The following is a 13,971-nucleotide window of genomic DNA, read 5'->3' on the forward strand; positions in this document are numbered from 1 at the left end:
AATTACAAAACATCTTTCATGCTTCTTCTAGAATTATCTAGTTCTACCCATACAAATATCTTCTAATGTAATTATTACTTCTACACACTTCTAATTATTTTAAACTTAGATATTTAAATACTCATTCTACATTATTCTAGAAGATTACAAATTACATATTCTAACATTATCATGGTACCAAGCAGAGCCCCTGTGCTTGCTTCCAATTTGCACCATGTTACCAAAATCGACAATTACAGCCTTGTAACGCAACATATAAATTAATTATGATCAACAACTAAACGATGAGTAATAAATTAATGCTTTTCAGTTGATATATAAATCAAACACATTACCTCATTTAACATAATATTAGCTGGTTTGATATCGCTATGAATTCACGTTTTGGAATGCATGTGAGCCAATCCAAGAGAAATGCCCTTAATAATTCGAATAACTTCGGCGAATCCCAACTCCGTTCAAATAACAAGACATTTCAAAGGCATCTTTTTTAGATTGTGAGATGAAGTTTTTTTTTTTTTTTTTTGGTATTCAATGAGTTTAATTTGTGGTGCTCTGTTTTGACTTTTTATGCTCTGTTTTTATTTCTTGAAATTCTAACCTTTTTGAAAGTAAAAGAAAATGAGGAGTAAAATGTTAGGAGTAATATGAACATCCAAAAATCAACAGTTCTTAAATAAGTACATTATTCTAGAACATTCCAAAAAAAAAAAATAAGGGCAGGATAAAGTGGGACATAGGGATCGGATTGTGTATATACCTGATGGTTCTTTTAGAAGAACATCGTCGAGAGATCTTCGGTATCGTGGATATACAAGATATAATGATTCGTGATCGTCCTGGTTTCCCCTGGTGATGCCTTTAGACCACGAGTAACCTAGCAGCAGAATGAGATTTTTGTGGTATCCAATTTGCGGCAAAGACTTGATCTCTTTCTATTAACAAAAAAAAAATAATAATAATAATGACAAAATTCTCAGATTTAAGTTAGATTTAAGTTAAATTTAAGTTAAGTTTATAAAAACGCAGCCTTACCACATACCTCCCAGTCCTTCAGATTAAATGTCTTAGCCAAAAATTATTATTTGACACTAATATGTAAAGTAGAACTGAAGCACTTTACAACCTGTATAGTTGCAACAAGAGAGCATCCATCCAACTCATATAGTTGCCGTACAACCGTTACGAAAACATTGGCCATGTGACAATCAATCGAGTATAAGCATGCTACACTTGGAACTTGGAAGCCAGACCAGAGTACCAGACCACTTGATCTACCTTTAAGGTAAATTTCATGCAAAAAATAGGAGTACGAGATACATTTGTATCAAAATGCTACTTTTAAAGTAAATTTCTGGTAACACCCCTGTTCCTAAATGCCACAAACTTGAAAAATCCTTGCTTGCGTAGGAATATAAATATTTGCTATGTTTTAAATTTTCAATATCAATCCACAATCAATATATAAACTCAATCAATCACAGGAAAGCAATGAACATAAGAATACCAAGATATACGTGGAAAACCCTAAACGGAAAAAAACCATGGGAAGGAATCAAACACTATAAATATTGTGTAGTTACAAGTAATCTTACCCTATGATTTGAATCCTCACAATCGAGCCTAAGACCTACTTGCCGAGTCCACGTTCACTACACCCAGTGCTTAACCGCTACTGCCTTGAATCCACAAGCCTTCCATTTGCCTTCCGGAAATGAGAAAAATTCAAAAACACCCATGAACTTTGAACCCAATGTCAAATAGGCACCTGAACTTAAATAAACTTCAATCGAACACCTGAACTTTCACTCCATTATTCAATTTACCCCCTGCTGTCTCAATCCGTGACTTTCCTAACGGCAACCGCTGAGCTGGACACTAACAGACAGAACAAAACGTTAGAGGGAGAAATTGGAGTGAAACAACAGTGATCTGGCACCTTTTTAAGGCCCCATTCGGCTAAATAAGCCTACTAGCTTATTTTTTGTCCTTATTCAATTTTTTTTCATATTTGTTAGTTTTTTGTCAATTTTTTGGGGATTATTGCATCGTCATAACGAGAGGAATCTAAAAAGTAAAAAATTATGATCAAAATTTATTTATTTTAATAAAGACAAAAAAAATTGGCTTATTGGCTTATTTTTGTCTTTATTCAAAAAATTAGATTTCAACCGTAATTTGTTACTTTTTAGATTCCTCTTGTCATGACGATACAATAATCTCCAAAAAAATAACGAAAAACTAAAATAAAAATAAAAAATAAAAAATTGAATAATGACAAAAAATAAGCCAGTATGCTTATTTAGCCGAATGAGGCGTTAAAAAGGTGCCAGATCACTGTTGTTTCCCTCCAATTTCTCCCTCTAACGTTTTGTTTTGTCTGTTAGTGTCCAGCTTAGCGGTTGCCGTTAAGAAAGTCACGGATTGAGACAGTAGGGGGTAAATTGAATAACGGAGTGAAAGTTCAGGTGTTCAATTGAAGTTTATTTAAGTTTAGGTGCCTATTTGACATTGGGTTCAAAGTTCATGGGTTTTTTTGAATATTTCCCTTCGAAAATCCACCGAAGGACTTTAACTTGCCTAGGAATCCCCCTTAGGGCTTTTCTCAAATAAGTTGAAGACAATACTGAAACCTCTTAAAGATGACTTGTATGCTCAATGATCCATCGATTCCATTTTACTCCAAGATTCAAAGTAAAAACCCTCCTTTCTCTCAGTCTAATGTGAATTGCATATATCGTGTTAGAGAAAAACAATTCTGACGGCCTTGTATTTAAAATAGACTGCTTAATCAAATCTCACGGAATATTGCCATATACCGAAAATGGGATCTCACGGAATATTGCCATATTCCCTTGATTGCCAATCTTCCTTGATTTTCTTCAACCCAAAAACTTAGCCTCTCGATTACACATTATTAATTGATTTCCTTCAACTTTCTAAACAAACACTCTAAAAATAAAAATAAATAAATTACAACTCGATAAATAGGGATACAAATAAATGTGCGTTTTGTTGTGGAATTTGCTAACACAGAAAGACCGTGGCCTGTGGTCCTAACAAAACTGATGACAGAAAAATCAACATAAGTATCATATATGATATGAATGGGACCAGGTTACATAAGAGGGCATGCAAAAGCTTCCACTCAAACACAACACACGAGACACAAACATAGGTATGTTACATGTACACAGAAAAAATGCGGGTATGTGAGATAATATAAAACAGCACAAAGGATCATCACAACTTCTCAATCTTAGTATAACAGGGAGAACACAGAACAATGTACGTACCCTCTTTATCAAGGTATGTGAGATGATTTGAATGCCAAAATTTGATGTTTTTGATGCTTCAGTTAATTTAGGTTCTGTTCCCACATTCTTTCCTCATTTCCTCTCTGACTTTTCTTGCAATTAAGCAGTTTTAATTATAAGAAAATTCAAGTACACGCATTGCATGTGCACATCTTCTTGAAGAATTTTGGAGACTCCATGCATAATACTAGCATTCAATGTACTTTCAAGTATGAAATTCTTTGGTAGGATCCACTTTCACATATTGTGTAATTCAAGTAAAAAGTATGAAAACCATCTCTATGAGGCTTAGAATGCGAAAGATATTGCTAAACAACCTTTGGCTGTAAATGCGTATTTTAGTTAGCTAGGTTCAAAGATGTTGCTACCCTTCCATTCTCCCCTGACCCATCATCTCTCCTTAGGGATCGAATCAATCCAAGTCATTTAACCTTGACAGACTCTGATATTGGTTGTCTCTATTGCATCCTCCACATCAACACATCTCTGGAACATAAAGATGCAAGTAGCTAGAAAGAGATGTTACCACGTACCATTTCTCTGCAGGTTTTAATTTTCTCCAACCAATGACTCTCAGCCTGTTCAAAGGAGACACAATGTCTTTAAGTAAAGAATAAAGGCTGCTTCAAAATAAAGGCATAATTACCAAAGCAATGCAGCAGTGCAAGCGCGAAATGAAAACTAGTCACTAGTTATTACGGTGCACAGTACCACATTAAATGGCGACATGCAGCTTGGGATTGAAATTGCATCAAATGGTGTTGACCGTGTAAATGGTATATTTCATCAAATGGTTGACTGTGTACATGATTTTTTTGCAACAAATAGGCGACGAGCTTACCTCTCAACAAGAAGACATCCCCCAAAGGGACTGTGTACAAGATTAACAAAATCAATATTAAAAGGGGTCTAAAAAGAAGTTAATCCCATTCTTGACCTCTTTAGTATCTGCATTTCCAGGTGAAACTCCTTTTTTCATATGAGTTGATTCACTAGTATGGAAATACTCTCTTTCTCTAATGAGTTGATACCATGGTCCGAAATAATGGTATCAGTCGCCAATACAATATCAGTTGTGATTTTGCGGGATGTAACAGTCATAGAATAACGGTAATGGAGACGTGAATTTTTTCAAATTTCAATCGAAATCAGAAATAATTACCGATACCGTAACGACCATATTTTGACCGTAACGACCATATTTTGCCCGTAATGGCCCGTACCGTCCATAATGATCCGTTACCACTGTTACATATCGCTGATACCGTTATGTATGGCTGATACATATGTGATTTTTCTTCACACTGCAATATCAGCCGTAACAATTCTCGGTACCTATTGATACCAATACATATCAGCCAATACCATTATGTATCATCGATATTTCAAACCATGGTTGACTTGATTTTCGTTCACTTGTAAGGAAATGCGTGGACTAATAATCGCAAGTCTAAATAAAAATCCACAAGCAAAAAGTAGTATTACCGACTCGATTTCAAAGTGGATTAACAAGGATAAACACAACTCCGAACGGCAAACAGGATCACGAACTACATTAGGGCCTAGTGGAACCTATGACCTAGAAAAATTTTCCTCCCTGCTATGAAATCAAAAACCTCTGCCTTAACAAGTGGTTTTAGAAACCCACTTTTTTGAAAAGTTCCGTTTGGGATTATGACCGTGTCGATCACCGACATGACCCATTTCAAGATTATAAACTCATTTGTGAGGAACATTCTGGTACAATATCCAGTAAGGGGGGAAAAAAAACACAAAAATTACCCCCAAAATAATGGAGAAATACCAAAAAACAGAGTACCCCACTGGGAGGAGTGAGCGATAGAATGAACAAACATCGCGTATAAGAATACATTTTGGTATGTACGAAATGACGTAGTCCAGGCTTACAATTAGGAAGAAATCGGAACAAAGAATCTCCACTGGTGAGGTGAAGAAGGGTACGTACCGAAATTGCTCTGTAAATGGAATTTATCTTTTCTAGCAAGAAAAGAAGGAGGAGGAGGGAGAGAGAGATATACTATATATATGTGTAGAGAGAGAAAGAAACAAGGCAGTGGGAGAGAGTGAGAGAGAGAGAGAGAAAGAGGAGGAAGAGAAGGAGGAGACGCTGCAGAGAGAGAGAGAGGTGGTGCAGGAGCGAGAGACGAGCGAGCGTAATTATTCTGTTTCGTATGCACAGTACTGCAGTCAAGGAAGTCCCCACGCGCAAATAGAGAAGGAAGTTCTGCACGCGCGTCCTTACGCCTCGTTTGTGGTGGGTTTTATAAAAAACGATTAAAACGTGGCTTCTGTTTTGAGTAGTAGCAGTAGTATTTTTTCCTTCAGTTTTTAGTCTTTCTTTTGGTTCACCATGAGTCAAGACCCTGAAGTGCACCCGGTTGTAGTGCACGAGCCGAGCTATTTGATTTGCATTGGCCGAGATGAAATCTTGACCATTGGTTATCGAACGGACGGCTCAAATCATGCACCACAGGATCCCCTTTGGAGTAACTAAAAACATACTCTCTTCCCTCTCAAAATTAAAACACAGAACGTGAATATTAGGTACAATTTTGAGTAAGTAATTTTTGCGTATAAATTTTTTATTTCTTCGCACCAGGTTTAATTAAATTGGTGCAAAAAAAAAAAAAGAATAACTATGCATGAAAGTATGTGTTTAGCCAATATTGCCCTATTTCCGTAGTAGATTGTAATTTTGAGACGGAGGAGGAAACAAAAAGTATAATCGTATTTGGAAAAGGCTAACAAAATACGATAGTTTAGAACATTTAAGTTAATTCCAAATAAGAGGTTTTAATCATAAAATGAAAATAAAGAAACTAAGCTTATTAAGTTGGTTGTCTCATTTCTCTCTTCAGTGGTGACCTACTGACCTGAGTTCGAGTCTCACAAGGAGCAGGTCCTCCGTTGACAAACTAACATCCCGCTAACCCCCGCTGATGAATACCGTATGAAAAAAAAAAACATTGAATGAAAATATAATTCAGGATTTGACCACCATTCCAACCTTTCGGGTTAGCTTCCTTCAAAAAAAAAAAGTACTAAACATTTAACACAGTAAGTTAAACACGTATTATTACTTTATTGAGTATTCTCTAAACCGGGAAACAAATTCTCTGAGTGCAAAATGAGTGTGTAGAAAAAAGGAAAATTTTGGGAATTAAGGGTAGTGATTTTCACACTCTCATTTTTTATAACCACACTATTTTTTTGTCTTCTTGCAATGTGAATTTAAAATATTGTCCTTCTAAGTGAGAAAAAATATACGGATAAAAGATTAATTTTGTAAATTCAAATCACAAGAGGACAAAAGGGGGTGTGCTTATAAAAAATTAGTAGTATGAAAATTAATTACCGGAGATTAATCTTCCACTTACAAATACATAAATATGCTTAATACTAATTAATCTTACATAGCATCACCATGTTTTGGTCATTAAGTTTTGGAGGGGCCATGTTTTTGGTAATTTCAATATTAGAGACCATTAAATTGGTAGTAATATGACTTGGTCAATGCCTTATTTTTATAATTTTTCCCAATTTTTTACATCACATAATCCGTCTTGAAAATAAGAAATCAAAAAATTATTTCAGGAATATAAAAAAATTTATAAAATGCTTGGTACACTTAAAGAATGTCTTTTTCGTCTTTTAAAAAAAAATCATTTTTAGTGAACTATTTTTAACTTTTGTCTGTATTATCAAATATTTTTTATTTCTTTTGATTGAACGAATTTTTTTTTTTTTTAACTGCGAAAAGTTTGAACGATTGACTTAAAAAGCTTGACTCAATTATAATTGAAAAAATAGAGAAAGAAAGAAAAAAACAATTAAAAAGGCCGGAAAATTTAAGGCTGGCCATTATTCTCTTTCTTTTTATTTTCAGTTGACCACACCGCCAAAAACCCCACCACCATCCCCATTCCGCCGTAAATTTTCTGCCGTTCCCAAGACAAAAAGTCCCCACCCCGCCGTGGAAAACTTTTTCCCACCTGATTTACCGCCGAGAGAACCAAATGCTAAGCACAAAATTACTACCAAACATTGGCCGTACAAGAGCAACCTTTACAAGCAAGTGCCTCCGCTTCACTACACCAACCACTACTTCACTAACACTAGACTCGTACCGTGAAACCAGTTTTCAGTCAAATGTTTACGCACGTAACAGAGTAATAGACAATCAAATCAAATCTGGGGCTTTAAATACAGCCCTCAAACTGTTCGACGAAATGCCCATTCGTGATGTTGTTACTTGGAACTTGGTAATTTCCGGGTGTGGCCGTTATGGACATCCAAGTCAAGCTCTGTGTCTCTATAACCAAATGATTTCCCAGGGGATTAAAGAAAGTGGGTCCACTCTTTCATCTGTTTTGAGTATATGTTGCGATGCGGGGTTGTATGATGGGGGAATCCAAGTTCACAGTAGGGTGATTGTATTGGGATTCAGTATGAACCATTATGTAGCAAGTTCTCTTGTTGATCTTTATATGCATATCGGTCTTGTTGGTTTGTCTTTGAAGTTGTTCAATGACTTGTCACATCGGAACTTAGCTGTATGGAATTCGGTTTTACATGGATTTTGTGAACTGGGTCGATCAAACGATTTGTTGGGTTCATTTTTCAGTATGAATTTGGAGGGTGTTGAGCCTAATGGGCTCAGTTTTTGTTATTTGATTCGTGGGTGTGGTAGTGAGAGGCTTTTGGATGAAGGGAAACAGTTGCATTGTTGTGCATTTAAACTAGGATGGGTGGCAGCAAATTTATTTGTTGCGAATGCTTTGGTAGATTTTTATTCTGCTTGTGGTTGCTTCGTTGATGCAAAGAAATCATTTGAAACAATCCCACTTGAGGATGTGATCTCGTGGAACTCGGTTGTTTCTGTCTATGCTGAAAATGGGTTTGTGCTTGATGCTCTTGAAATGTTCACCTGGATGCAGCTATGGGGGAAGAGGCCATCAGTTCGTTCATTTTTGGGGTTCTTGGGTTTATCAAGTTGGACTCAAAATCTCATCATAGGGAGGCAAATTCACTGTTGTGTCCTAAAATCGGGTTTCGACTGTGGAAGTGTTCATGTTCAATCTGCTTTGATCGATATGTACGGAAAATGTGGTGAGATCGACAATTCAGTATCATTGTTTGAGAGTGTTCCAGCGAGAAGTCTGGGTTGTTGTAACTCACTAATGACATCTTTATTGTATTGTGGCATCATAGAAGACGTGGTGGAGATGTTTGGTTTGATGCTTGATGAAGGAATTGGATTTGATGAAGTAAGTCTCTCCACGACACTGAAAGCATTATCAGTGTCTATTTCCGGAAGTTTGGCTAGCTGCACATTGGTGCACTGTTGCGCGATTAAATCAGGTTTTGAATCTGAAATTGCAGTCTCATGTTCATTGATCGATGCATATTCCAAATCTGGTCATGTCACACTTTCTCAACAAGTTTTTGAGAAACTTTCTTCACCAAATGTCATTTGCTTCACAGCAATCATTAATGGATATGCCCGGAATGGAATGGCAAGAAAATGCCTTGAACTTCTTGGCATAATGATCCAAAGGGGTTTGAAACTTGATAAAGTGACATTCTTGGCTGTTTTAATAGGGTGCGACCATGCGGGGCTTGTTGAAGAAGGGAAAATGGTGTTCGATTCAATGAAATCCATCCATGGTATCGAACAAGAAAGGCAGCATTATTCATGTCTGGTTGATCTTCTTGGTCGTGCAGGTTTACTAGATGAAGCCGAAGAGTTGATAAAACAAGCACCGGTGAAGGGTGCATCTGTAATGTGGAGCTCGCTACTGCATAGTTGTAGGGTCCACAAAAATGAAACGGTGGGACATAGAGCAGCGGAAATCTTGATGGAGCTTGAACCAGAAAATCACGCGGCTTGGTTTCAAGCTTCGAAATTTTATTCTGAAATTGGAGATTTTGAAATGTCAGTTCAAGTTAAAGAGATTGCGATGGCTAAGAAGATGAGGAAGGAGATTGGTTACAGTTTGATTGAAGTGAATGATCACATTTGCCACTGAAATGTATCAAAGGGACAAATCGTTTAAAAGGTTTACGCTTTATTCTTCTTCTTTTTTTTTCTTTTGAGAATTTCCAAAAAGCAAAATGTGTATGCCTTATACTGATTGCACTGTAGTTTTCATGGAAATTGTCCCAGAAGTTAACCTTTCAGTATTCGTTCTTCTAATAAGCGGTATGAAAGCTCAGAACCCATGAACTCTTGGACTGTGGTAAATGTTAGTGCACAGCACCAGAGGTTGAAGAGTAAAGCAAGGGCCTTGAAAAAAATTATTCGTACACTTAAAGTGTGGGCATGTAGAAACTAGTGCACCTTCATCTACTTTCAAGCCAAGCCATATATCCCCACAAAACCCACCATTTTCAATACTAATCGTCATATAAATTAATACCCATGTCTTCTCTTTATTAATGTAAAATCCAACAGGCTTACCAAACCACCAGAACCAATAAAAGAATGGACAAAATCTTCTTTACTTCCTTTGTATGTCTTCTGATTTTCGCTATTGGGACTGCAGAAACCATTTCGTCTGAGAACATTGCTGTTTTTGAAGAGCTTGAAAGCTTCAACATAGAAGAAGGAGATGATATTGAAAATTTTGAATTGCCATTCTGGAAGAGTGAACATGGTAGCAAGGTTCTTGTGAATGTTGATGGTTTTGGAGCAGTTGGAGATGGAGTTTCTGATGATACCCAGGTGATTATATTTTATTTTTTTAAATCTCCCTATAACCGCTGCAAATTATTCATTCTTTCATTATTGAACTCCAGAATTCATCTAAGAGATGCTATTTGTACAAACTGAATATCTTTCAGACACTAAAATGAAGCACCATCTTTCCTATCTGATGCTCTCAATTTTTTTGTCGAATCAAATTCTACCTATATTGAATTTGCTTTCTTTGTTTAACTTGTTATTGTCATCAGGCCTTTGTAAATGCATGGAAGCAAGCTTGCACTACACCAAGATCAGTTTTCTTGGTTCCCATAGGACGCCGTTATCTTGTAAATGCAACAAGATTTAAAGGGCCATGTGCTGACACGTTAATTGTTCAGATTGATGGAACAATCATAGCACCAGACGAACCAAAAAACTGGGATCCCAATTACGCCCGAATTTGGCTTGATTTTTCCAATCTGACAGGAGTCCTTTTCCAGGGGGGTGGAGTTATTGATGGTTCAGGCAGTAAATGGTGGGCAGCTTCTTGCAAAAGGAACAAGTCTAATGTAATTGCTGGGATTTAATTGACTTCAAATTTCAATCGAAATAGTTTTGCTTTGATTTTCTTTTTTTCCTTCTTTTGGATTCCTTTTGTCTCTTTTTTTTTTTTTTTCCTGTTTGATAAGATTCCTTTTGTTTCTTTGGCAGCCTTGCAAAGGAGCACCAACTGTAAGGATCTTATTTTTCTCATTAGACATTTTATAAAATAACTGAAGTAGGTTGCAGAAGTTCAGATTAAGTAAAACATGGATAGTTACTTGTTTTATCTCCTTCTATTGGGAAGTAACATGAAGAGTTACATTGCAGGCATTAACTATTGATTCAAGCTCAGCTGTCAAGGTGAAAGGCCTTACTATACGAAACAGCCAACAGATGCATTTCGTAGTTTCCAAATCGGTTTCTGTGCGGTTGTCTGATATACAAATTTCTGCTCCAGGAGACAGTCCAAACACCGATGGGATCCATATTACTGGATCTACAGATGTTGTTCTCCAGAACTGTAACATTGGAACAGGTTTCAGAACACCCCTCTCTAGTTTCTCATTTTTTTCTCCCAAGAAAAATTTGAAGGAATTATACTAGCCATATGTAATTTCCATTTTGTTGAGGTTTGCTGATCTGATAGACATGAAATGTAAGTCACATCAGTTGTTTTCAAATAAATGAGGATGGATCTCAAGGTGGAGCTCAAGAAGGTTGACGAAGTAGTGCACACAAACAGAGTAAAGAGATGGCTAAAATAAGGCCTTCTATTCAGATTTAAGTTTAACACACCGCAACATGCATGCTAGGGTTATTATCAATGCACTCTTTGGGATACAAATACTATGATTGATATCATAAGCTACTGATAATTAGTTCTGCATGTGCTGTTTAGGGGATGACTGCATCTCGATCGTCAACGGTAGCTCAAATATCAAGATGAAGACAATCTATTGTGGACCCGGTCATGGAATTAGGTAAATCCTCCTGTCCAAAAACTCTTCTGTTTTGCGTTATTCTGTTGAAAATTACTGAACCCTTTTCTCTTTACGAGATAGTTATATGAACTGATTTCAGGGACGGTAATAATTGAGATTAGCACCTGCAGATTATGTGAAAATTGTTAAGAGTTTTTAGTTGGTTTCAAAGGTCTTCCATTCTCATTCTTTTGGTATGAACATGTGCACCAGCATAGGAAGCTTAGGGAAGGACAACTCCACAGGCTTAGTCACAAAGGTGGTTTTGGATACAGCATTCCTCAGGGAGACCGCCAATGGCCTCCGAATTAAGACGTGGCAGGTAATTCCTATGCTCTATTACAACAATTGTCCTCTTGATGACATTACAATTGTTCCTTCTTGATTGTCATTTTTATTATAGGCGTCAGAGGGGTTGTCGATTTGGTATCTGGTACTTGAAATAGAATTAGGTCTGAATTAGCTTGGGTAATTGCTTAAAATAAGTGGAGTTCATCGATGCTCTGAAGCAGCACTTTAACATCATTTCCAATACCAGTTGTGTGGTTGAGATATAAAATATATGTCTATTCTACATGTACACATATCTATACATGTAGCTAAATACATTATTGCAAGTTTTTGGCAATCAATATATGACAATCAGCACATGATTGATCATTTTTACTTGAAACAACTGCCACTCATAACTCGCTCCAAACAAAACCTGTATCTAGACTGAGAATAACAAAGATGCCTCTCTTTCTTGCTGTCTGGTGTAGGGAGGATCAGGTTATGTTCGTTCCGTGCGTTACCAAAATGTGAGGATGGAGGATGTTTCAAATCCCATTATTATTGACCAATTCTACTGTGACTCCCCGATTGCTTGTCAGAACCAGGTAAAAAGAAAAACCACAATTAACCTCTTGAATCCTGAAATGGATTCTCTTGCAACCTCTACAAAGAAAAAATAATAATAGAAGTCTAATACCAAGTGTTTTCTCTTTTCTTTTTTTATAGACATCAGCTGTGCAAATAAGTCAAATCATGTACCGGAACATCAGTGGGACCTCAAAGAGCGAAAGAGCCATGAAATTTGCATGCAGCGACACCTTTCCATGCAAAAACATAATCCTGAACAACATCAACCTAGAGAAGAAAGATGGCACTGTTGAGACATATTGCAACTCTGCCACCGGGATTGGTTACGGATACATCCAGCCTTCAGCGGAATGCCTGACTTCCACCGACAAGGACTTCATTATTGAGCAGACTCAAGAGGTTAAGCCTGGAAAAACCAGGAGAGAGAATCTCATTCATACTGAGCTTTGACTTGTCTCTATATAGGATATGTAATACTAGATGACTGTCATTGAGCTATAAAATTAATGAGTATAGGTTTATTTGGTTTAAGAGGGCTACGGTCCTGATGGGTCTAGGTCAAATATCAATGGTGCTAACATATTTCATATCCGCGAAGGTCCAGATGGGTCTAGGTCAAATATCTTGATAACATATTTCATATATAGACTGGTGGAAGTGCAATGTACCAAGTACAGGGGTAAAAATCACCAGAGTGAGCAGTTATATGTAATTTACTTGAAAGGAATTACGCAGTATCACTAATTATTTTTATGTATTTTGATAGTTCCATTTAACATATTTCTGTATCTTAAGTTAATTGAAGGAGGAAGACAATACCTTACGATTTATCATCATGCAGCCAAACTTTTAAATAACCATATAGGAGAAGGATGAATCAGTTGTACTGCCATTTTTCTGTTAACTATGATGAGTCACTGACACCCGACCTACCAGTGGGCCATTGATGGTGTCTTTCTGAAGGACTCAATTTGTGAAAGCAAGGCTGGTAGTTTGAGACTCTGAGTTGTCTATTCACATTGTATTTCTCTTTCTCTAAAACAATGATAACCAAATTGTATATCCGAACCTAATGGAGAATGAAAACAAAATTTCATGCATTTCTTTCATCAAAATCATTCATTTCTAAAACTTGCACGGAAATCGGCTAAAAAAGAAAGTATATGACTTATTGGAGAAATCATTGGAAAGGGGATTGGTGCATCGGTGCTATGAGTGTGAAAGGTTCCATTCCATACCCATAATTTAATCGGAATGGTTCATTTTGTTGAAATTGTAAAGTTCCTATTTTGTAGGTTGGTGTAAGATTTGCCAGCCGTTGGGGTTTGAAATGATGGGGGATTTAAATTAACCTGATCCAACCCAAATTTCTCCCATCACTAACCAGATATTTGTACTCCCTCCGTGACAATACTTCTTCAGTTTATAAAAACTAAAGTAGCTTAACTTTACCAAAAAAAAAACTTACCTTCTCTCTCAAAGGGAAAAGTGGCATAACTTCACTCTTTTAAGCGGATCCGGAAATCTTCTTGTGCTGGGGATGGTGCTCGTGTAAGATACCAGC

General features: G+C 36.7%; 2 protein-coding genes across 4 annotated transcripts; both read left to right on the top strand.

Annotated features, from left to right (window-relative positions):
• Positions 1 to 7,149: 7,149 nt before the first annotated feature.
• On the top strand, positions 7,150 to 10,021 carry LOC131311526 (pentatricopeptide repeat-containing protein At2g27610). Its single transcript, XM_058339023.1, has 2 exons — positions 7,150 to 9,397; positions 9,884 to 10,021. Exon 1 carries the CDS (start codon positions 7,355 to 7,357, stop codon positions 9,365 to 9,367), a length of 2,013 nt encoding a protein of 670 aa, XP_058195006.1. The 5' UTR covers positions 7,150 to 7,354; the 3' UTR covers positions 9,368 to 9,397; positions 9,884 to 10,021.
• On the top strand, positions 9,662 to 13,469 carry LOC131311527 (probable polygalacturonase At1g80170). Of its 3 annotated transcripts, XR_009195500.1 has the most exons (9): positions 9,686 to 10,062; positions 10,293 to 10,592; positions 10,735 to 10,755; positions 10,894 to 11,101; positions 11,465 to 11,546; positions 11,760 to 11,868; positions 12,308 to 12,424; positions 12,546 to 12,948; positions 13,006 to 13,469. XR_009195500.1 is itself a non-coding variant. In XM_058339025.1 (8 exons), the coding sequence occupies exons 1-8, from the start codon at positions 9,823 to 9,825 to the stop codon at positions 12,855 to 12,857; spliced, it is 1,389 nt and encodes a 462-aa protein (XP_058195008.1). In that variant the 5' UTR covers positions 9,687 to 9,822; the 3' UTR covers positions 12,858 to 13,469. The 3 variants fall into 3 exon arrangements, 2 of the variants coding, with proteins under 2 accessions (XP_058195009.1, XP_058195008.1); XM_058339025.1 differs by having other exon boundaries at positions 9,687 to 10,062; positions 12,546 to 13,469; XM_058339026.1 differs by lacking the exon at positions 12,308 to 12,424 and having other exon boundaries at positions 9,662 to 10,062; positions 12,546 to 13,469.
• The last annotated feature ends 502 nt before the right edge of the window (positions 13,470 to 13,971 follow it).

Source organism: Rhododendron vialii, chromosome 12a (genome assembly GCF_030253575.1).
Source record: "Rhododendron vialii isolate Sample 1 chromosome 12a, ASM3025357v1".
NCBI classification, from domain to species: domain Eukaryota; kingdom Viridiplantae; phylum Streptophyta; class Magnoliopsida; order Ericales; family Ericaceae; genus Rhododendron; species Rhododendron vialii.